The following is a 22,368-nucleotide window of genomic DNA, read 5'->3' as shown; positions in this document are numbered from 1 at the left end:
AGAAAAGTGAGGTGCCCAAAACAACTCCCACCCCCAAAGACATTCCACCGAAAGTAATTCTTTATTAAAAGGGCTTTATTAAAGCCCATAAAATACCTTTATGGGTATTTACTACAATCCTGTTGTTGTATGCATAAGTCCTAACTTGCGTGGTTACCATTTGATTGGTTATTTGCCATCAAGTCGTTGTTGACTCTTAGCAACCACAATAGATAGTCTCCCAGAGGATTTGTCTCTAACCTGGTCTTTTAAGTCTTCCAACAGTGATGAGTATGAAAGATTGCCTACATTTAATTGGTAAAACCCAAAGTATTCCCTCCAGCTGAAAGGCAGCTTTAGCTTTCAACAGCTTTTAGTCTTTGAGAGTTCTAGGAAAGAATCTGGGAAGAACAGCTGTACTTGATTATTTTCATAAGTCAATAGCTTCCTGTACAGACTAAGCTACTGTCATTTGGAAAGAGAGTTGTGTTGTCTTCCATTTCCCTCTTCCTGTATTTTTTTTGGAATTAGTACAAGATAGAAACCCATGATGAAGCAAATGTAATGACTTAAAATTAACCATTTTAATCAGCTAGAAATTTTGTCTGTTGTTGTTACTAAAACGTTGCCTTTGACTTGTAGGAAGTTAAAACCCACCCCTCTATTAGAAAATGAAATATCTTAGGAAATATTAAAAGGGCAGAATATTTCCTCTAAAATGGAGGCAGAAACTCAGCTCTCCCTTCCCCACCTTTGTCAATGGGCCATTAAGGCCTGAGCCAGTCTATTCTACATAACAAAGATCTATCCTTTCAGGCAGACCCATCTAGCAAACAGAAACTCATCATAAGGCACCTGGGAAAATTACATCAGCCAGCAAGGCAAACAAGCTTGGGTCTCAGGATAGCCTACAAAGTTAGCTAAGACACCCCCCCTGCCCCCTGGGAGTCTGACAACCAATCAGAATACATTTCTTCCACAGGAAGGGGAAGCTCTGGGGTGGGACCCAGAGAGGGCATAAAATCAGGGCACTCTCAGCATCTCTTGCTTTTCTGTTTAGAAGCTCAAGCCATGTGATTCTGTCCATCATTAAACCATCTTTCCAAGTAGCCTCCATGTTTCCAGTGTCTTTTTCCCCACTTGGAACTGAACCCAGAAGGACTTTTCTTCCAACAGACTGAAACTCGAATCTTGGTGACTCTGTGAACATGAATGACCATATAATGTTCTTGGCAACAGGAGACAGAAATGTTCACCAGTACCTTCTTCCAAGTATTTTATTTTCAGCTTCCAAGTCTAGTCTCTGACTGAAATTCATGGTAGCCTCTCATCCCTGCTGTTCTGAACTAATCAAATTTGGTTAAGAACTGCTACCTGTTGTTACCTTTTTAAAGGCAAAGGTAAACTGGTAAATAACCTGCTATTCTAATTCTGAAATGGCAAGTCTACATTTACTTACTCATATATAGAGAGAGAATTTTTCACTTCTGAAAATGCATGTTCTCTGTGAGCTTTCCAGGGCATTTCACTGATTTCAGGTGGGTGGGCTTTCAAAGCAGATGTCCTGCAGCCATCTTTTCTTTTGGGTCTTTGGCCTGACACACTTTCTATTATTCTGCTAGGCCTTTTCTGTTGTGGGAAAATGGGAGGGGGGATTGCAAGGAGTCACATATTATGTAGTCACAACAAAATTCTTTCTAGAAAGCCAAGGTCATCCTTTGTCTCTGCACCGCTGCATCTGACCGGAATTGATTGGGTGGAACTGCCAGCACGGCAATGGGAGTGGAAATGGGAGTGGCAGTGGGAGATTGGACTATGGGATGGACTTGTGGATGTGGGGGCAAGATCTTGAACTTTCAACTGCGTGGGGAAAACCGGGAAGCTTTCAGGTTTGGGTTTTCCCAGATGTGCGAACATGGCTCTCTTAATAAATTGGAACTTTGAACAATATGTTGCCTTGGACTCTGATTTACTTTTGGATGCTATTTGGAATCCTGACAGCAAAACTTCAATTTTATCAGATTTAATACTATTTCTCAAGAATTACACACAAGGCTAATTATATCAACAGTGCCAAATTCAACTGTTCTAAAATGTTCCAAGATTATTTTTACTTATATTGCTTATGTTTCATTTTTCACAGATATTTTTAATGTGGTGTTTTTTCCCCACTGCAAACATTTACATAAGAGAGAAGGGAAATATATGAATGAGCAGAAATAGAGGCAGATATGAAACCAGAAGATAACAGAAAACATGTTAACTATTGACAGAATATGAGTGAAATTACGCATCTTAGTAACCCAGAAACTAAGATGATTCTCTTTCTTTAAAGTTAGCAGAAAGGAAGACATGCTAAACCAGGGATGTCAAACTCACATCATGGCAGTGTCATGTGATGTATCGGGATTTTTTTCCCCTTCACTAAACCGGGCGTGGCCAATTGCTTATTTATCTTAGAAAATATCCTGATCTTATTTTATAAATAATATATATATTGATATATAATATCAATATTTAATAATATTTATATGTAATATATAAATAATAAAATATAAAAATATTTATTTTTGTTGAAATGGCAAAATCAAGAGTTAATGAAAATATCTTTCAAAATTGCTTCTTAAAATTATCTCACTATTTGGAAGAAGGTCCAAAGCATGATATACATTATATCAATATAACATTATAATATCTGACTGTCCTTCAACCTCACCTAAAAATCTGTCAACTCTTGCCGCCTATTGGAAGAAGAGAATCGTTGAGATATTGCCTGTACAAGGACAGGACAGGGAGCAATATCCCAGGAAGTGAAGCCCCAGGATTTGTATAACAGGGTATATAATACTATAATTACTATAATATAACATATGTGTTTTATGCTATAATTCCTGTTGTAATTGGAGAAGGGAGGGCGGTTATGGGAAGAAATGGTCTGCATGCGAAGTCAGGACATAGAAAGTTGGGGCCTCTATGTTATGATAGGTGAAACCGCCTACTAAAACACAGAGAAAACTTTGCCTTTCATTTGTTTTATTCCCTCTTTATGATTCTTGAGATAGTTTTGATAGCAAAAAAATAGTTTTCACAAGTTCTATTAGCACTCTTAACCAGATCTCAGTCCTAGAGTGAATAAATAAAAGTTGTATTTCCTGAATGATCATGGAGATCAACACGCAATATCATAAATATAGCTTAGATAAAGAACTCAGCAAAGGACAGTGTTTGGGATCATAGACTGAAAATCCTTGGAGATCTGCTGTTCAATTGAAACCAGAACTTTTCATGTTGGGACTAATGGGCAGATAATTAGAGTTTTTTTAAAAGGTTGCTTTTACATACAATCACTGCTAGAAGATTATTATATGCACAAAAATGGAAAGACTGAAATATTCACAATACAGGAATGGCTAACGAGGATGACAAACTTATGAGATCAAGAAATTTAGTTGCCTGACTAGGGAAGGGACAATAAGTATATTTATTTGTGACTGGAAACCACTTATTGGCTTTTTGTTGAAACAAGAAAAAATGAAGTAGTGATTTATGGATTTGATGATTGGAAAAGGTAGACTATAGAAAGAAGCAAATTTTGCTGTAATCAGAATTCTCTCTATACTTTCTCTATAGAGAAAAGGTATAAAGGTATTTGCAATGGCTGTTAAGAAAATCAGAAACATCTTCTTTATAACTTTCCTTTGTCTTCTCTCTCTCTTTCTTTCTTTGTACATTTTCACATTATTTTTCTTCATTTTTTTTCTCAAAATTTGAGTTGTTTTTATTGTTTTAAAAAGCCTTTAGTAAAAATTATATATATATTATATAATATAATCATTTATGCCATCTTTCCCTATCTCTTCCTAATCCAAGAAGTAAAGGAAAATTTAAAATTTAAAATTCATAAATGATTTACCCATGTAAACATTATCTATTTATACATGTCGGTTTCTATGTTGCATTTAGTAAGTAGGATTGCTCTGAAATTATCTTCACAACATCTCTTTGAGGTGAAGATAATATTATTCACCCAACCTCTATCTTTATCCAACAGTTTAATCATTATACTAAATGAACAATGAGGGACAAAAGAAACATTGATCTCTGTAGATTTTATCAGAAAATAATCCTGTGATTTTTTTAAAAAAAGATGTCAGGTATAACCTCAACTCATTCCTATGTTTTTATTATGTTGACTGGAATTGACAGGATCTTGAGTCAACAAAATTTGCCAGATGACATCTTTTCCAGCCTAGTATTTTTCAATTATTTTTCCACAATTGAGAAAATATTAAAGAACTTTGGTAATTGTAACACAGTAGGGACTATATACAGCTGGTATTAATAGTGTTGGGTGGGGGTGTGCTCCATTATTATTGATCCTTCTAATCTCAGGCTAACTGTGTTAGGACATACCAGTAACTATGTTTTCTTAGAAATAGGGTTTGTGGGTCTAATTTACTAGCACATGTGTATATGTGCATGTCTGCATTCTGCTAAGTACAAAGCACAGCCTACCTACAGAAATGCAGCAAAATGAATCCTACAAACTGAGGGCTGAACTAAAAAAAAAATATTGTTGAACCTGCATCCCTGATGCAAACACATTTAAATCTGACTTCCAAAACTCCGCACAGGGTTTGGCTGAATACTATGCAAAGTTGCCTTTGAATATTCCAACTCATGAGGATGCTTTACTTGGCAATACTCATCAGCAGGTTTGTTTGTTTTTCCAAAAGGGCATTGTTTCAACAATTATGCTTCTGCCTTCTGCTGCTGTGCTCCCAAATGCTGAGGGATTGCTCAGTTAATTATTCAATACCTGTTGATGCTTTCTGTAAAACAAGGGGTGTGAGGAGTTTATCTGGAAGGAATCAGGAATTCCTTGCTCTGCTCCAGATATTCAGAAGTATTTTACTTCTCTCAATGTTCTTCTTTAAGGGGTTGTATATCTTCCACCAAAAGGGCAGGGGGAGGGACTTGACAATGGATGGGCTCCAGCAGGAGTTTAAAAGCTTGAAAGACTAAAACTCTGGTCCCAGTGACCGACTCAGATTGGATCCTACAACATTATCCTGGGACACTTAAATTTGCCTTCATTCGTGGACATGACAATGTACAGAATTATAGCCATATTCATTGAAACAAAGGATCAGCATAGCTTTGAATAAAATATATTTTAAAATAGCAGAAGCATTCCAAATAAGGCAGGTCCTGCCTGTTCCCTTACAGAGTTTGGGGTGGGGAGGAATCCAAAGTACAATTCCAATGCAAGTAGCATAGCAATGCTCATTCCTAACAAGCCCAAGAATAGTCAGCTACTTGTACTATAACCATCTCTAAAGTCATTTTGAGAGAGTTGCAGATCATCAGAATTGATGGTTCCAAGAATCAAAAACATGCTGGTGCCTTCCAAGTGACTCTCATTTTTTCCTTAATTTGAAGCCCTACAACGAAAGGTGGGTTGTTGTTTTTTTGAGGACTGACACATAAGCCACAGATCAGCCATGTGATGCCTGCGCTCACCATGGCATGTGACTCCTGCTCCCAACACACATAGTCCATGGGATCCCTAAACTAAATAAAAATTAGTTTTAATCTTAAAATAAAAGGCCAAAATAAAGAATGTCAAAGTCTCAGGTGGTTGTCAGCAATAACACCCTTTCACAAGGTTTTGTAATCTCACTAGATTTGAGCTGTGCGTATATGTTCATGTGTATACCTTACAGCCCATCCTGGAGGACCATTGGTGGCTCCACAATCTCTTGTGCTATTCATTTTGACTCGTAATTATGATGGAATACATTTAGTGGGCATCATATACCTACAAGTGATCAAGCGAAATCAAAATCCATAAGATGCATCCATTCCATTGTCTATCTCTGGCCTAAGATTGTTTTGGAAGCATTACATCAAGCCCATTTTGAATATCATTTTGAAAGGGAATTATCCTGTTGTTTTTTTTCCTGCTACAAAGCCTTCTATCAAGCAGGAAGGGTCATAAAACAAGAGACTAAAATGAGAAACACTGAACTATCACTGTAGCAACTCTTAAGATAAAATAGGAATAAAAGCCTTGCATACAGAAGGTAATGCACAGAAGGCTTCATTATGAAGCTATAATAGCCATCACTCCAATCTATTGTTGAAGCTTTTCTTTATGCAAAACAAACAAAATAAAAAAAATCCATAAAATAATCTTCAGAGCAGAGTACTTTGCTGCACGTATAAATATAGGTTTTCCTAACTGTCCCAAAATATCTCAAGTCCCTTCTAATACTGTGCCCTGATTTGTTTTCTTTCAGCCTTCCTTTTGCTGTTCACCAGGAACAGAATGGGAATAGGATGTTTGTTTTTTAAAAAGTGCTTTTGTAAAGGGCAGCCCAACACATAATTCTTTGCGCAACTATCATCTTTGTACAAACTTTCAAAAGCAGAGAGTAAAGTGGCTGCACATATGGAACAATCCTCTTTCAACCCTACTTCAACTCATTTTAAAACGTGCCCATAAAGTAATTTCGTTTGTCCTCTCTTTGAGATTCATGAAGCTTAAAATCTAGACTGGCAACAACAGCCTGGTAGCCTAACAGAGTGCAAACTAGAGAAGACTGAAGAAGGTAGACCATGGATGAGCAGTGTCTTTATACGGATTTCCCTTCCTGCTGAGTCATTGCGTGTGGCTCCTTCCTGGAAACATCTTGCCATTAGGGGGCACTGTGGGCAGTCAGGAAGGCAGCCTTTGGATGTAAAGATGGGCAAACTAGCAAGCCGGTTTCAAGCTAAAGGACAAGGAGGAAGCAAACCAAGGAGCAGAAGAAAACAATAGTGAGATAAGGGAGAGAAAGACCCAACCGCATCTCTTTCTGGCCAGTGGGTCAGAAAAGTCACAGGAGGCTGGAAGGGCGGGGGCAGGGCAGGGAATACATGCTGTGTTATCTGAGTTTTGTTTCCCATCTCCTTTTAATTTCTTATCCATTAAGTTGCTTTAAGGTTTTATTGCTAGATCTCAAACTCATCAGAATTGTGGTCCTTTTGAGAGACAACTTATTCCACCATAGTTGATTCTTATCTAACTTAAAATGTACTCTTTTCCCCGAATTCTGGGATCTTGAATCTGTCAAAACTGCCCAATTTGGGATTTAGCAACCTAACCACAGCCCCCACCCCATCCCCAGCTACCGATAGTGCATAATGCTGTGCTTCCTCAACCTTTCCAGCATGAGGGCCAGGAAATCCAAAATAAAAAATAAAATCAGAAGTCTTTGATCTTCTACTACCATAGTAGCATGAGAGACTCAGTCCCAGCCTGAGCCTGGCTGGACTGAATAGAGAGACTGAAATCAGTGCCACACGATCCATTCCCAGTCATTGGATAGCCATACTCCCAACATAGCCCAATGCATTTTCCAAATACCAAAGGGTTAGGCCAATTCCAAATGCCGTCTTGTCTTCCGGATTTGCATTCAGGGAAGCAGAGCAACTACAGCATGTCTTAGCTTCATAGATCAAGCAGGGGGCCTGGATCACGATCCAAAGTCATTTGGGAACTCCGTCAGAGCCATCAGCAGAGAGGTCGGCATGCCCCGTCATTCCAGGAATTTGTGAATGTCCCCATTCAGCTGATACCGGGGGCCCATGGCAGCTTCACTCAGCAGCGGGCAGTGAGCTGCCCCACACTGGCAAGTATGGATCATCATGACCTTCTTGGTGAAAGTGCTCCCATCAGGACAACGGAAGGGTACATTTAGTGTACGAGTGCGCAGGGGTACACAGCAGCGGCCATCCAGGCAGGCCCCACAGAAACTTGGCTGGTAACGACGTGGGCTCTTGCAACCGGCATGACTGAATCTCACCGGCTCTTGCACTTTGTGTGTCCTCAGACATTTCTTGCCTTTCTATTAAAAAAAAGGGGGGGGGGTGGAGAAAGCATTTAATGCTACCCATCTAGTCCTCTCTTGGGTCCAGACTGCTATGAATTAGTAGTGCACTGTGGCAACCCATCCAAAACTCCCTGCAAACATGGCCAGTAAAACTCTGGAGATATTGTCCCAAATATGCCTGGAGAAAATCAAAGTACAGAACATTTAATTAGGGTGCCTGAAGTGAGAACCACAGATCAGCGTTAGTTAGGGAATGCTGACTTCTATTATGAGACACCCCATTCCTTACCCAGAACTCTTCAATACCTGCCTGCATGAAACGCATATTTTTTTTAAATTAACATATACATTCCCATTCTGATTTCCAGAAACTGGGTTATAATTGTAAGGTCTCTTCCCCATTTGGACTGCAACTCTTGTCAACTGCACGCAGCACGATCTATGGCTAGGATCAGGGGTGGGTTTCAACTGGTTCGCGGCGGTCCCTGCGAACCGGTTGGTTGGCGAACCCGGATGTAAGTAACTTCCGGGAACGGCGAAGGGCCCACCCGCCCGCCCGCCCGCCCGCCCGCGCTCCTTACCCGGTTTTGACGAGTTCTGCGCTTCCACGCATGCGCAGGACGCATACAGCGCCTGCGCGATCCTCCAGGAGCAGCTGGAGCATCGCACAGACGCTAGTACGCATGCATGCACCGCGTGCGTGCACAAGGACGCCGCCGGCCCCGTTCCAACCGGTTCACGAGAAACCCACCCCTGGCTAGGATCAATAGGGAAGGCTGCTATAACCCAACACTAGCCCACCTTTTCTTTTGGTTCCACCATCTCACCTTTAGCTTTGAAAAATCAGGCTGCTCACAGGGCCTGACCTGACACAATCGGGTTTCTTTGATCAGCTTGCATTGGGGATTGTTGCTGTTGATGCGGGTAGAGATGCCAAAACCACAACTCTTAGAGCACGGCGACCAGGGTGTGGTCTGGGCCAAGCATTTGCGCTCTTGCTTGGTCTCCTGATCCTGGAAGAATGGTCTCCATGCTGAGGAGAGAGATAGAAAATTACTTCACCATCATAGGGATCCCAAGGGAGACTTGAGCAAAACAACATCCCAGAAACTGGAATGACTGGAGACAACAAGATGCTGTTGATGGACCAGTAGTGAGCAGCTATTAGTGCACTGCTAGTGAGTAGCTCAGGGCTGGGCACTTTTGGAAACTGAGGAATTAATCATTTAGATACTCAGATTTGTCCAGCAAAGTTCTTCTTCTGCCAAGAAGAGCCTCTGTGGCAGTTCTGCTACTCCACTGGGTATTTCATGAAGAGGTCAAAGCAAACCATGCATCAGATGGTTATAGCATAGAAAACTGAAGAAGAAAGCAAAATTGAGTTCTGGGGTTCGGGTACCAACTTTTCTGTGTTTAAAATTTTGGTGACTGAGCAATGTCTCAGGTCAGTGGGACTCACCTCATATCTGCCTTCCTCTTCCATACTCTTGTAATGTTAAGAATGTCTGGGTGGTACCCATGAAAGGAAGATTAGAAACTCTTTTGGATTATATATAAAGGTTAATAATAATAATAATAATAATAATAATAATAATAATAATAATAAAACTCCGCCGTTGCCGGTCCCAAGCCCGGATGAGAAAGGAGGAAGGTTGGGATCAGGTTGGCATCTGGTCCCGTAAAAAAAAACCCCCGCCAACCCATACAATATGGTGAAAAAAACGAATAAGAATTCCATACCGCATCGGTCGTCGCGCGGGTTAACAAGGGCCGCGGCGGATGTTGGGGTCCCTGGACATCCGTCGACAAGTGGGCTACAAGTGGGCCAGCCAACAAAACGACAAAAATATAGTGCAGATGAAAACCGTGCCATAATGGCCTGTTACTACAACTCAGAGCCAGAAAAAAGAGGATATTTAAAGCGGATGTATGAATTATGGAAACAACAATATCCAGATTCAAATGTTAGTGAACAACGACTAGCAGATCAAAGGCGATTTATTATACGGAATAAAGTGTTTAGTGAAGTTGAACATGAGGAAATTCAGGCAAATTGCAAAACCCAAAAAACAATATCACAAGCGGAAATAACTGAGATTCAAGACACAACTAAAGACACTATAGTAGAACTCCCAGAAGAAGCTCTCAGGGAGGAAATAACATCACCACCACTAGAACCAGTTATCACTGAACCAACTGATGAACTAACTCAAAAACAAAAAGAATTGAAGGATAAGATCATGGAGCATTTTCTGCTTAATGAGCAAAGGCAACGTTTACCATCACTAAAAACTGTGCCTAAGAAAATTTTGGCCCCTATCATGAAAATGGTTAATGCAGTGTTTTCAACAATTGAACCGGGATCCATCTTGGAAACAAACCAGTTAATGTACAGCACAGCTGTAATAGTCACTAATGAACTAGGCATTAAAATTAAAGTACCTAGTCACACAACAGAAAAAGCATCAAAGCCAAAGTGGAAAATCCGTCTAGAACAAAAAATCAAAAAATTAAGGGCAGATGCTAGTAACTTAAAGAACATGCATGAGCAACGGCTTAAAAACAACAAAATCATAGATCGGCTAATCAGAAGATATAGATTGGATACAAGAAACATCAATGAAGCTGTAGAGATTGTAAAACAGCAGATAACAGCAACAGCTAGAAAAATTGAAAGATATGAGGCACGAATCATCCAATATAAACAAAATCAGCAATTTCGATCAGACCAACGGCGTTTTTATCAAAGTCTTAATGTGAATGGTGACACCAAAAGTGAAAAACCAGAAAAGCAGGCCACAGTTGAATTCTGGAAAGAATTGTGGGAAAATGCAAAGGACTACAACAAGGAAGCAAAGTGGATACATGACTTTGAGAAAAGCATTGGCAACAAACAAATGCAAGTATTAGAAATAACAACTGAGATGATCAAAAATCGAGTTAAAAAGGTAAAGAATTGGACATCACCTGGAAAGGACCAATTACATGGTTTCTGGCTCAAATATCTGACCAGTTTACATGCAATATTGGCCAGGCAACTGAATGAAATTTTACAAAAGGGCCAAATTGATGAATGGTTGACAACTGGAAAAACATACTTGATTCAGAAAGATCCAACTAAAGGAACAACACCTGAAAACTATAGACCAATAACATGCTTACCAACAACCTTCAAATTACTCACAGGCATTATTGCAGATAACATGATGGATTATTTGGAAACAAACAACATCTTGCCAGTAGAGCAAAAAGGCAACAAAAGAAGGAGCAGGGGCACAAAAGATCAGCTTCTAATTGATAAAATGATATTAGAAAATTGTAAGAACAGAAAAACGAACTTGAATATGGTCTGGATTGATTACAAAAAGGCATTTGACTCACTGCCACATAGTTGGATCATAAAATGCTTAGAAACAACTGGCATTAGCAAAAATATTACATCCTTTACTGAAAAGGCGATGAAACAATGGAGAACTGAGTTGGCAGTAGGGAATGAGATCTACGGAATGGTTAATATCAAGCGAGGAATTTTCCAGGGTGATTCACTTTCACCTCTTCTCTTCATCATCGCAATGATCCCACTATCAGTAATCTTAAAAAAAATGAAATTAGGCTACCAAACAGCCAAAAAAGCTGAAAAAATTTCGCATTTACTATATATGGATGATTTGAAACTCTATGGAAAGTCAGAAATAGAAATCCAATCATTGACAAATACAGTCCGAGTATTCAGCACCGATATTTCAATGCAGTTTGGCATGGAAAAATGCGCCACTGTATCCATAAAAAGGGGCAAAATCACTGCATGTGAGGGAATTGAAATGCCCAATGGCCAACTAATTAAATGCAAAGAAAATGAAGCCTACAAATACTTAGGCATTCTGCAGTTGGATAACATCAAGCATGGAGAAGTAAAAACTATTGTCAGGCGAGAGTACACCAACAGAGTTAGGAAAATTTTGAAATCTAAATTGAATGGTGGAAATACAATCAAGGCCATAAATACCTGGGCAATACCAGTTATAAGATACACAGCTGGCATAGTTAACTGGACACAAGCTGATTTGGACCTTTTGGACCGAAAAACCAGGAAACTAATGACAATGCACTACAGTTTACATCCACGTGGTGATACTGATAGACTATATCTGCCCCGAAAATCAGGTGGCAGAGGATTATTACAAGTGAAGCAAACAGTTGAAGAAGAAAAACATGCACTGGCTGATTATTTAAAAGACACACAAGAGCATCTATTAATCAAAGTAAAGAACAAAAATCTACTGAAGGCCCAACAGACAAAACAAGAATACAGAAAAGATGTGATAAAATCAAGAATGGAGAGTTGGCAGAACAAAGCACTGCATGGTCAATTTCTGGAAAAAATAAAAGATAAAGTGGACAGTGAACAAACTTGGTTATGGTTAAAAACAGGTACATTAAAGAAAGAAACAGAGTCACTAATCCTGGCTGCGCAAGAACAAGCTATCCGCACAAATGCCATTAAGGCCAAAATTGAAAAATCCTCTGATGATGCCAAATGCAGACTTTGCAAAGAAGCTGATGAAACTGTTGATCACATACTCAGCTGCTGTAAAAAAATCGCGCAGACTGATTATAAATTGCGGCACAATTCAGTAGCACAAATGATCCATTGGAATTTGTGCAAAAATTATAATATTAAAACAGCAACAAACTGGTGGGAACATCAGCCTGAAAAAGTCACCGAAAATCAGATGGTCAAGATCTTGTGGGATTTCCGTATACAAACCGACAAAATACTGACGCATAATACACCAGACATCACACTGGTTGAGAAAAATAAGGTCACAATCATAGACATCGCAATACCAGGTGATAGCAGGGTCGCCGAGAAGGAACATGAAAAAATCGCAAGATACCAGGACTTAAAAATCGAAATTCAACGACTATGGCACAAACCAGCAGTGGTAATTCCAGTGGTAATTGGCACACTGGGTGCTATTCCAAAAGCACTGGAATTACATTTAAAACAGTTAAAAATTGACAAAATCACCATCAGTCAAATGCAAAAAGCCGCACTGCTTGGATCTGCACGCATATTACGAAAATACGTTACGACGTCCTAGGCCCCTGGGTGGGGCCCGACTAGTAACCAATGCCAAATCCGGCGAAACAACTGGCCGCTGTGATACAATTGTATAATAATAATAATAATAATAATAATAATAATAATAATAATAATAATAATAAAAAGAATTAAGTTAGATTTACTCAAGTCTTGATTACTAGGGGGAAAGTGATATGATGCAGGATATAGTCAAATAAAGGAGGGATAATGATGACAACCTATATATATGTATGGGTACAATATAAGGAAATGAGATGTGAATTGTAAACAGCGATTTGGAAAGAAGGATAGAAAACTTTGTTGTTAAATATTATGGGTGTTTAGCTAGAATAGGACATAAGGATTTAGTGTCATTGGAGGATTTTAAAAATAGTAAATGTAATGCCAGTATGTGGTTACGTATTAAATCTCGGTATATTTTATGATGAAGGATGTTTAAACAATTGTAGTCAAATGAAAATGGAGGTATTATAAATATCTAAGTTCAAAAACTTGAGTTAATATAAATTATGCTTGATGACTGTAGAAGAGATGCACAAACGTTTTTTGTAACCAACTGATACACTTTCTAAAGTATGTAAAAAAGGAAGATTTTATGTGTTGTGTTTGTTTTGAAAATAAAAAATAAAAAAAACTTTAATTAAAAAAAAAGAATGTCTGGGGACATTTCTTATTTCTATTTTGCATGGAAAATTAAACAAGAGTCGGGGCTGACTCTTACAGCCATGTTTTTTTTTCCTGCTGTCCTTCTGCTGGGAAGAAGTTATATTGAGGTAAATTGTGTTACTCCCACCAACTACAGTATCTTCACCATGACTCAGCAACATGAACGGGGAATGAGGCTCCCTCGTGCAACTTTCAACCCAAAGTAGTTTCAGGATAGTGACTGCTGGATTTCTTGCTAGTTTTTCCAGAAGGAGAATCAGCCACCTATCACTCTTCTGAACATGTGCAGAGTGCACTGGTAAATCAACATCTAATTTTTATCATTTACTACATGGTTCTGACAAACATCAAACTCCCAGGAAATACACAATCTTCTATAAAGCCTGCGATGATCCAAATAACCACTAGATGGCAGTATCTATGAAACCATTATAGAGCACTAATTAAAAATACATTCTAGCCTACATCAAAGAATTTGTGTCTTCCCACCCAAAAAGTCTGTCTAAAAGATCAGAGGAGCTCATTGGAAGTGCAGAAATGCCTGAACCAGAAAGAACTCAATGCTATTGTGCCTTTACAACATTTGCCTCTAGATTTTTTTTAAATTTCCCCCCTCTAAAGACTATTTCCTCTGCAAATCATTTTTGATCAAGTAAAATATCTTTTCTCCCTCCCATTCCCTGAGGGTCTATGTGCCTCTTACGCTTTTTATATATATTTTCTATATTTATTTACAATCTTCTCAAAACACACACACACACACTGTACACTCATACCAAATAGCAAGATTCCTGGTTGAAGATCTATAGGTGTCCTGGGAATCCAATATTGTAAAGATAAAAAGACCAGGTTGCAGCCAAAACCAAAATACTCATGTAAAGTGCCCGACAATTAATGGGGAGAGGTGTTCCTATGGCTGACCTGCTGAGCCAATTGGAATTGAGCAGGCAATGTCCCTGACCAACCCACTCCAAGAACCGCCCCAAACTCAATGGCAGAAAATACGACTTCAGCAACAGAGTAATCAATGCCTGGAATGCTCTACCTGACTCTGTTGTTACATCCTCAAACCCCCACAGCTTCAACCTTAAACTGTCTACCATGGACCTTACCCCATTCCTAAGAGGTCTGTAAAGGGGGCGTGCATAAGCGCACCAGCGTGCCTAATGTTCCTGTCCTACTATCCCGGTCTATTTGTATTCGTTTTTTTCATATATATCCATGTTTATATTTATATCTGCTATCTTGTACATGTTTGACAAATTAACAAATGCAAATACAATATTACATAAGAAGGTTTGCACTGGGAAAGGAAACAATTCTTCCAACTAAGAATGGGTTGCCTCAGTTGTGGGCTGGAGATGAGAAGGAAGTAATGCTGTTAGGATATGCCTCAAACAATCAGACATCTTTGTGCTGCAGCAAGCAGGATGTGAGAATGAACCCCCAGAATTATCTTGCAATTCCCTGAGATCTTGAGAAAGGTAACATTCTGGACATCAGGTGGTGTCGAGGTGGCGCAGTGGTTAAATGCAGCACTGCAGGCTACTTCAGCTGACTGCAGTTCAGCAGTTTGGCTGTTCAAATCCCACCAGGCTCAAGGTTGACTCAGCCTTCCATCCTTCCGAGGTGGGTAAAATGAGGACCCAGATTGTTGTTGGGGGCAATATGCTGACTCTGTAAACCGCTTAGAGAGGGCTGAAAGCTCTATGAAGCGGTATATAAGCCTAACTATTGCTATTGCTATTGCTATGTCCATATGGATGCAGTGCTTTCTGACTCCACCCTCACCACAGTCATGTTCAATACAAATAGCAGCTGGAAACCAAAGCAAAATGCAAATAAAAGTATCACATTTCATGACCCTGAGAAGCATCAGATTTAGAACCCAAAAGGGAAACAGGCTACTGCCATTCTTACCCCTATTTTTGTTTGGTGTCCCCATCCTACTTAGGATCACCTCCCAACGCAGGGTTAGCTTTTTAATCTCTTGTTGTTGAAACAAAACTATTTCAAGGTCAGCTCATTATATCCTATGCACATCTTGTTGTTTGTATCTACACTGAGAGCTTTTACACAAATTCCTTGTGCGTCCATTCAATCACACTTGGCCAATAAAGAATTCTATTCTATGCTACCCTCTCAAAGCACAAACATTTGAGAGTGCACAGATTGCACATAGGCGGTAAAAGCAGAGGGATTGCAAGACTCAACCTCAACCAGAAAATTTTAACAGACAACAAATTTAGGAGGCTGCCTTGGCCATTGACTTCACACCCAGTCACATTTAAGATTACATTGCTGCAGTTTTTCATGTACTGTCCCTGTAAACCCAATTCGAATAAGACCTACTGTAGGCCTATGAAGTATTATTTCCATTATATAATCGTAAAAGAAAGTATCGCTACGAACTACTTTAAGAACAATAAGTTTGTCCTGAAGCAGTAGCCCCATGCAGAGAGCCTATGGCAGTGTTGGTAAACCTTTTTGGCACCAAGTGCTGAAATGGACGCACACCAGGGGTGGGTTCCTGCCAGTTCTAACCTCTTCTACAGAAGAGGTTCCACAAATCTACAGTGCCGTTTAGAACCAGTTCCAGCTCCCTCCCCCTGCCTGTCCGCACATCATCAAGATGAAGAGCGAGAGGAGGAATTCTGGGAGTTGAAGTCCACAAGTCTTAAAGCTGTCAAGTTTGAACACCCCTGGGGGTTTTTTTCCCTAAAGGGTTAGGGGTGCAAGGGTCTTGTAACTTGACAGCTTTAAGACTTGTGTGCTTCAAATACCAGTTTCTGAGCCAACATTTTGGTTGCTAAGCAAGAGCATTGTTAAGTGAGTCTCACCACATTTTACAAGTTGGCCACTCCCACCAGGTCACATGGCCAGCAAGCCACTCCCACAAAGCAGGCCACACCTACAGAAGAGGTTCTAAAAAATGTTGAAACCCACCACTGGTGCACACACATGCAGGAGCACCAGAAACTGGACGAACAGTTTCCCGGTGCACATGCGCACGCCAGGAAGCTGAGCTTCTAGTTTCCTGCATGCATGCGCACCACCTGCTCTTCCGATTTCTGGTGCTTCTACTTCCGGCGCTCCTACTTCCGGCACATGTGCCTTAGGTTCGCCATCACGGGTCTATGACATTGCAGCCTTAAAAAAGATGATGACTAGTGGATATCCTGGTTAGGTGCCCCACAGAAGCTGTTCCTCAGAAGAAGAATACTGACCAATACAACTCTGTGATCTTATAGTTACCCCTATCTAGACCTTTGAAGCAATTATAAGTAGCAAAATCCTCTTTCCCTATGATTTCTTCCCAACTTTACCAAGATAAATATTTATTTCAGTTGAATAAGGGCAGTTCTTAAAGCCTCTAACTGAACATACCCACTAACCCTGGGGCTTCAGTAACTCAAGTTTGCTGAGTTTCTGTCTTCTGCCCACTCACCTGGGAGGTTCTTCCAGTGTCCGCCTTTGCCCACATAGATGATTTCATTGCTACTGGCCTCTCCATTTGAGTTGTGGTCAAAGGTGACACCTTTGTACTTCTTGGGTCCTTTGCTGCACACAAATTTCTTGCAGCATTGACCAGGTACTTTAAGGAGCCGAGGACTGGGACAGCCTAGTGAAATCAGAGGCAGTTCCAGTGGGCAAAGAGGCTGGCAACCCACGGCTCCATCAATGCAAGTGCATTGATGTTTGCAACTAGGCTGGAAGTTCTCTCCGTTTTGGTAGATACGGCCGTTGTATTCGCAGGTCCGACCTTCTTGCTTTGCTGGGGAAGGGAAGAAAAAAGACGCTCCACTTTAGTAGTTGTGTGTTTAAAGGTGTAATCATATATAACGTACACATTTATAAGAGAGGATCCTGTTAGAAGTTACAAATTGCATGGACTACCAAGGTACTGTGTTGGAGCAAGCTATCACTAATGATCCTCTCCCCCAAACTAGGTAGTTTCTTATTAATCTGTTTTCAAAAAAACATACATACAATCCTTTGAAATAGCTGCGGAAAGAAGTCTTTAATCATCCTGAACTTCAGCACAAAGATTTCCCAACCTACATCTAATTAAGATTCCACCTTCATAGTCACCAGGGAACACTGTTCACACAAACAGACCAGAAAAATAACCAAGAGGTACTGAGAAGACTTCAAGGTCACATCCCACTAGTCTGTGCTAACATACAACTTCAGTTGAAGCTGGGAGTGGTACCTGAAACCTCAGAGTTAGATTATGCAGAAGTGAAAAACACAGCAAGTCCCTGGCTATCACCATTAGAAGTCAGAGGAAAATATTTATCTGCAGAACTGGGTTTTTACGGGCCATGTCAACAAGAGACGAGTGTTCTGAGCTTTAAATAGACATGTAAAAACAGGATGTGAAAAGCACACACAACCTCGGATCAGGTTGCAGTGGCTTGGGAGAGGGCTGGAAGCCTTCTGCTGGAGGGTCTGCTGAGAAGAATTCTAGCATAAAAGGACGGGGTCTTCACCTCCATGCTCTGCAACAAGTTGTTCTCTTTTTATTTGTTCTATATATGCTTATAAGGTTTTCTTTTATTTTCTGTATATTTTTCCACTGGGTGTGTGAAGTTTTGGCTAGATCAGGGGTGTCAAACTCAAGGCCCTCGGGCTGGATCTGGCCTATGGGGTGCTTAGATCTGGCCCAAGGGCCCACCCTAGAAACAGCAAAGGACCAATCCAAAGTGGCTCTGCCAATGAAAATGGACCTTGGGAGGGCCGTATGTGGCCCTCCTGGGCTCCATTCCGGCCACGATGGCCTCCTGCAGCCCTCTGCCAGCTAAAACGAAGCCCAAGCAGGCTGAACGGAACCTCTCTGACTTCCGTTTTCACTGGCAGAGGACTGCAGGAGGCCATCATGCCTGAAAACGGAACCTGGGAAGGTTGTCTCAGCCAAAAACGGAGTCTTGATGAGTGACATCGAGATGGCCACACCCACCTCGGCCATGCCGCCCCAGCCTCCTGCCGCCCCGAGGTCAAACTCTGATGCAGCCCTCAATGAAATCGAGTTTGACATCCCTGGGCTAGATCATCTGGACGTCAGTTTTTAAAGCAAGTCTGCTCATGTATGTACATCCTGGAAGTCTTACCTATGGAAATAAAAAGTTTCAGCTGCTCTGCTTACTAAGAAGCAAACCTCCTTCGGTTATGCAATCTGGCTTTCTATGTGCATTCTTTCTACTTTCACTTCGGCATAAATGTCTCTTTTCTCAAATCTCTGGATTTATATCACTGCCCCGATCTCTTTCTATACTACTCTACTATTGAGTACAGAAGTTACAAGGTACTACAGAGTGATCTTATTTGCCAGCAATCTAGAGGAAGCTGGGATAAGACACAGTACTTTGGAAACTTACTGTAAGGTCGAAACCCAGAGACAAGACACTGATATCCAATCAAGTCCAATGCTTTATTTGCTTGCACCTAATGGACAGGCTCTTGCCAAACTAAAGCTGTAACTTTCTAAGCTAATAGATGTATCCTGAGAGATTCTAGGGTGTGATTATCCTGAACCACTTTCCCCTTTCCGCATCCAGCTCACGACTGTGCAGTCTCTTAATCTGGGCCTCTTTCTGGGAAAGCTCTTTGTTGCCAACCCCCCCCCCCAATTGCTCCTCCAGGTGTACATTCCATCGCACTTACACAAGTTATCTTCATTACCTCTGAATGATCTCCCTATTTCCAATAATTCACCTAACATATCACTGGGCAGCTCCCATTTATATGCCAAATAGCCTGAACAGACAGACTTGCCTTCTGTTAAACCATTGGTCCATTCAGCCAAATCTGTCTACAAACATTGATGAGCAGTGGTGCTATAAGCCTGCCACCAGTCATCCAGCATATTGTGACCTTTGGTTTGCAAAGATTGTGGCCTATCAAATCAGCCACAAAGCAATGAATGAAAGCAGCTTTCTAAAACAGATGGATTTGGGTCCATTCCCTGCTACCCAAATAAAATGCTGCTTCTTGTGAAACTCAGGGTAACTAATCTGTTGTTCACTATCTCAAGCATTTTTCAGTCAAGCATTAATCTCCTAGAAACTTCATTGGGGTGGACACTGTCTATTATGAGCCAGAACCATTTAAAACTTCACTGCAAATTATTAATTATTAACACAGGGTATTCTAATAGGACAAACATGCAGAAATCCCAGTATAAAAGCTTACACAATTGTTTTATATGACTTTTTAAAAGTTTGCTAAAAATAATCCACTGATACTTCTCTCCCAGCAGTAGATTTTTAGACATACAACTCCATCTTGGAACTCCAACCTTCTGCCATTCAGAGGGCCACTTCTGGGCTGCTCTGACCTAGAGGTGGAGCTCTCAATGGGGAGGTTGTGAGTTCGATCTTAGGTAGAGGCAGATGTAGGGTCTCCTGCTTGGGCAGGGGGATGGACTAGATGTCCTGCAAGGTCCCTTCCAACTCTGTTAATCTGCTGACCCCTCTTCCAGCATGGCACCGTCTATGATCGCTGGGAATGGAGGAAGCTGCCACCCACCTCATCTAGAAGCACCCAATTAGCAACGCCTCCTCCAGCTCCAGGTCATATGCTGAGCTAAGGCTATCGTGCCCCTCTTACCCCAACAGATGCCCCTGTTCGCAAAGGGGTCGGCCCCAAAATTGCACTCCAGGCCTTTATGAGGATCGCAGGGCGACAGCTTATCGCAGTCCTCGTTGAGCTGGCGGGCGCATACTTGGCAGCAGCCACAGTCGTCGACAACCGAGCTGACACCCGGACGGCAGCGAAGGGGACGCGGCGCGCAGCGGCATGGGAAAGGGCAGCGGCCCGCGACCTGCAAAAGAGCGAGAGCGGCCGGGAAAGGCGACTTCTTTCGGCAGCCGCGGGAGGAAAACATTCAACTAAACGACTCCCAGCAGCCTCCAAGCTGGGAAGGAAACCACGAAGCCCCTTCGTACCTTTGGCTCTTCAGGAGCGAAGACTTTCGCCTTCCCACTCATTGCTTCCACCCACCTATCCACCCACCCCTCTTAAAGGCGACACCGAAACCGTTTCCTAGAGGGCGCTGCGTGCCGCGCAATCCCGGCATTCTCCCCTCGCCCTCCCCAGCCCCCTCCACCAACCGCGCCGAGGTCTCCATCCCGTCGACCTCGCGGGGATGTCGTTCTGGAGACAAATGAAAGCATCCGGCCATAGTGACAAGCGGAGGCCATGCGACCCGCACCTCTGGAACTCGGCGGAGGCGGAAAACAAAAGCGCTGCGCACCCTCGACGGGCTGCTGCTATTCCCGATCTCGCCCGGCGTGGAGCTGCCGGATTTAAGCAAGCGGTGACGTTTGGCCGGATCCCCTCCTGGGGCGTTGCGGAACACCCTCAGCAAGCGCTCGGACGTCAAATGGTGTAGTGGAGCTTCCTGCCTGAGCTTGGGGTTGGACTAGACGACCTCCAAAGTCCCTTCCAATTCGGTCGTTCTGTTACTCTGTCAAGCCGAATTCGGTGGCCAGATGAAGCCGGAACACGAATGGAAGTACACCCAACCCGTCACCTGGTATGATCCGAGTCAGGCAAATTTCCCGGCCGGGAAGGTGGGCGTTAGGGGCTAAGCAAGCTAGAAGCTGCTACTGGGCATTTAATGAGAATTTCCACCCTTCCGAGGTGGGTAAAATGAGGACCCAGATTGTTGTAAACCGCTTAGATGGGAGTGTAAAGCACTGTGAAGCGGTATACAAGTGTTATTGCTATTTGATCCAAACCCATTATGATTTCCGCTGTTTGACAGCTAGTCATTGTTTACTATCATATTGACAATAACGTGGCACCCCCAATTCAGTTATCGAAGTAGAGGGGAAAGGGCTAGTCTAGCTGATTACTCACCGGAGAGAAACCCAGCAGGAAAGCCACGAGAGTCAGGGCAGCCGCTCTCATTCCTGTTCGATGAGAAAAGGCGGCCAGGAGGAGGGTGACTATTGCTGAAGGAGAGAAGCAAAAGCACCAGGGAAGCGAACTCCTGAAGGATGAAGGATCGGGATGAGCCAGAATTGAGAGCTGATGCAAAATTGTCTCCCAGCCCCTTGCCTCTATAAAGTCTCTGGACCCTGGCACACCCCCTTTTATGCTACTTTCAGTACCTACAGTGCAATTCCGTTCTTTCTGTATTTATATTTTCCCCAGGCCCTCCCACCTACCGGGCTGAGGGCCAATAGGAACCTCCTGTCAGCCAATAGCAACGGTGGCGCACTTCCAAACATTCCAGGGGTGGGACTTGGGAAAGGTAGGAGGGGCCGCATGAATAGAGTCATTCATAAAATTAGAAAGCCAGTGCATTCCGAGGCGATGTGCATTTAGTCTCGCGCGGGCCAAGCTGTTCCGCTAGCAGAGAAGCACTTTTTATGCAAACTGTTGAATTAAGGTTCTTGCTCCCATGGGGCACATCACGCCGCATAGGCAATCCAGTGTGAGGAGTAGCCACAAACATTCCTGACCTGCAAAAAAACAAATTGGGCAGAAGGAAAACATCATGGAAGAAGAAAAAATAAACGGAAGGAGGCCAACGCTGCCTTTCGCAGAGCAAATCTCTGATCTGATTCTCAGGTAGATTCAAAGGCTCTAGGAATCGGGAACATCAGATGCCTGAAATGCCTATGGATAATCTGAATGGAATGGTGCCTGGGAGATGTTCTGTGCAGTTTTGGGAGAATGCATAAGTGTCAGATCAGGCTGAATTTATACCAATGAATCTGATTTAATTTT

The 22,368-nt window shown here is 41.9% G+C and overlaps 1 protein-coding gene across 2 annotated transcripts; it reads right to left on the bottom strand.

Annotated features, from left to right (window-relative positions):
* Nucleotides 1-4,073: 4,073 nt before the first annotated feature.
* On the bottom strand, nt 4,074-21,727 carry LOC106544706 (CCN family member 1). 2 transcript variants are annotated; one of them, XM_087709716.1, is made up of 5 exons: nt 21,493-21,727; nt 20,239-20,452; nt 17,078-17,404; nt 8,684-8,889; nt 4,074-7,871 (listed from the first exon to the last, which is right to left on the bottom strand). In XM_087709716.1, exons 1-5 carry the CDS (start codon nt 21,541-21,543, stop codon nt 7,563-7,565), a joined length of 1,107 nt encoding a protein of 368 aa, XP_087565842.1. In that variant the 5' UTR covers nt 21,544-21,727; the 3' UTR covers nt 4,074-7,562. The 2 variants fall into 2 exon arrangements, with proteins under 2 accessions (XP_087565842.1, XP_087565841.1); XM_087709715.1 differs by lacking the exon at nt 21,493-21,727 and having other exon boundaries at nt 20,239-20,608.
* Between the last annotated feature and the right edge of the window lie 641 nt (nt 21,728-22,368).

This window comes from Thamnophis sirtalis, unplaced genomic scaffold (genome assembly GCF_051295495.1).
Source record: "Thamnophis sirtalis isolate CommonGarterSnake01/CBP01778 unplaced genomic scaffold, rThaSir2_p1.2 scaffold_3, whole genome shotgun sequence".
NCBI lineage: Eukaryota > Metazoa > Chordata > Lepidosauria > Squamata > Natricidae > Thamnophis > Thamnophis sirtalis.
Note: the sequence above shows the minus strand (reverse complement) of the source record. Positions and strands in the feature narration are given on the sequence as shown.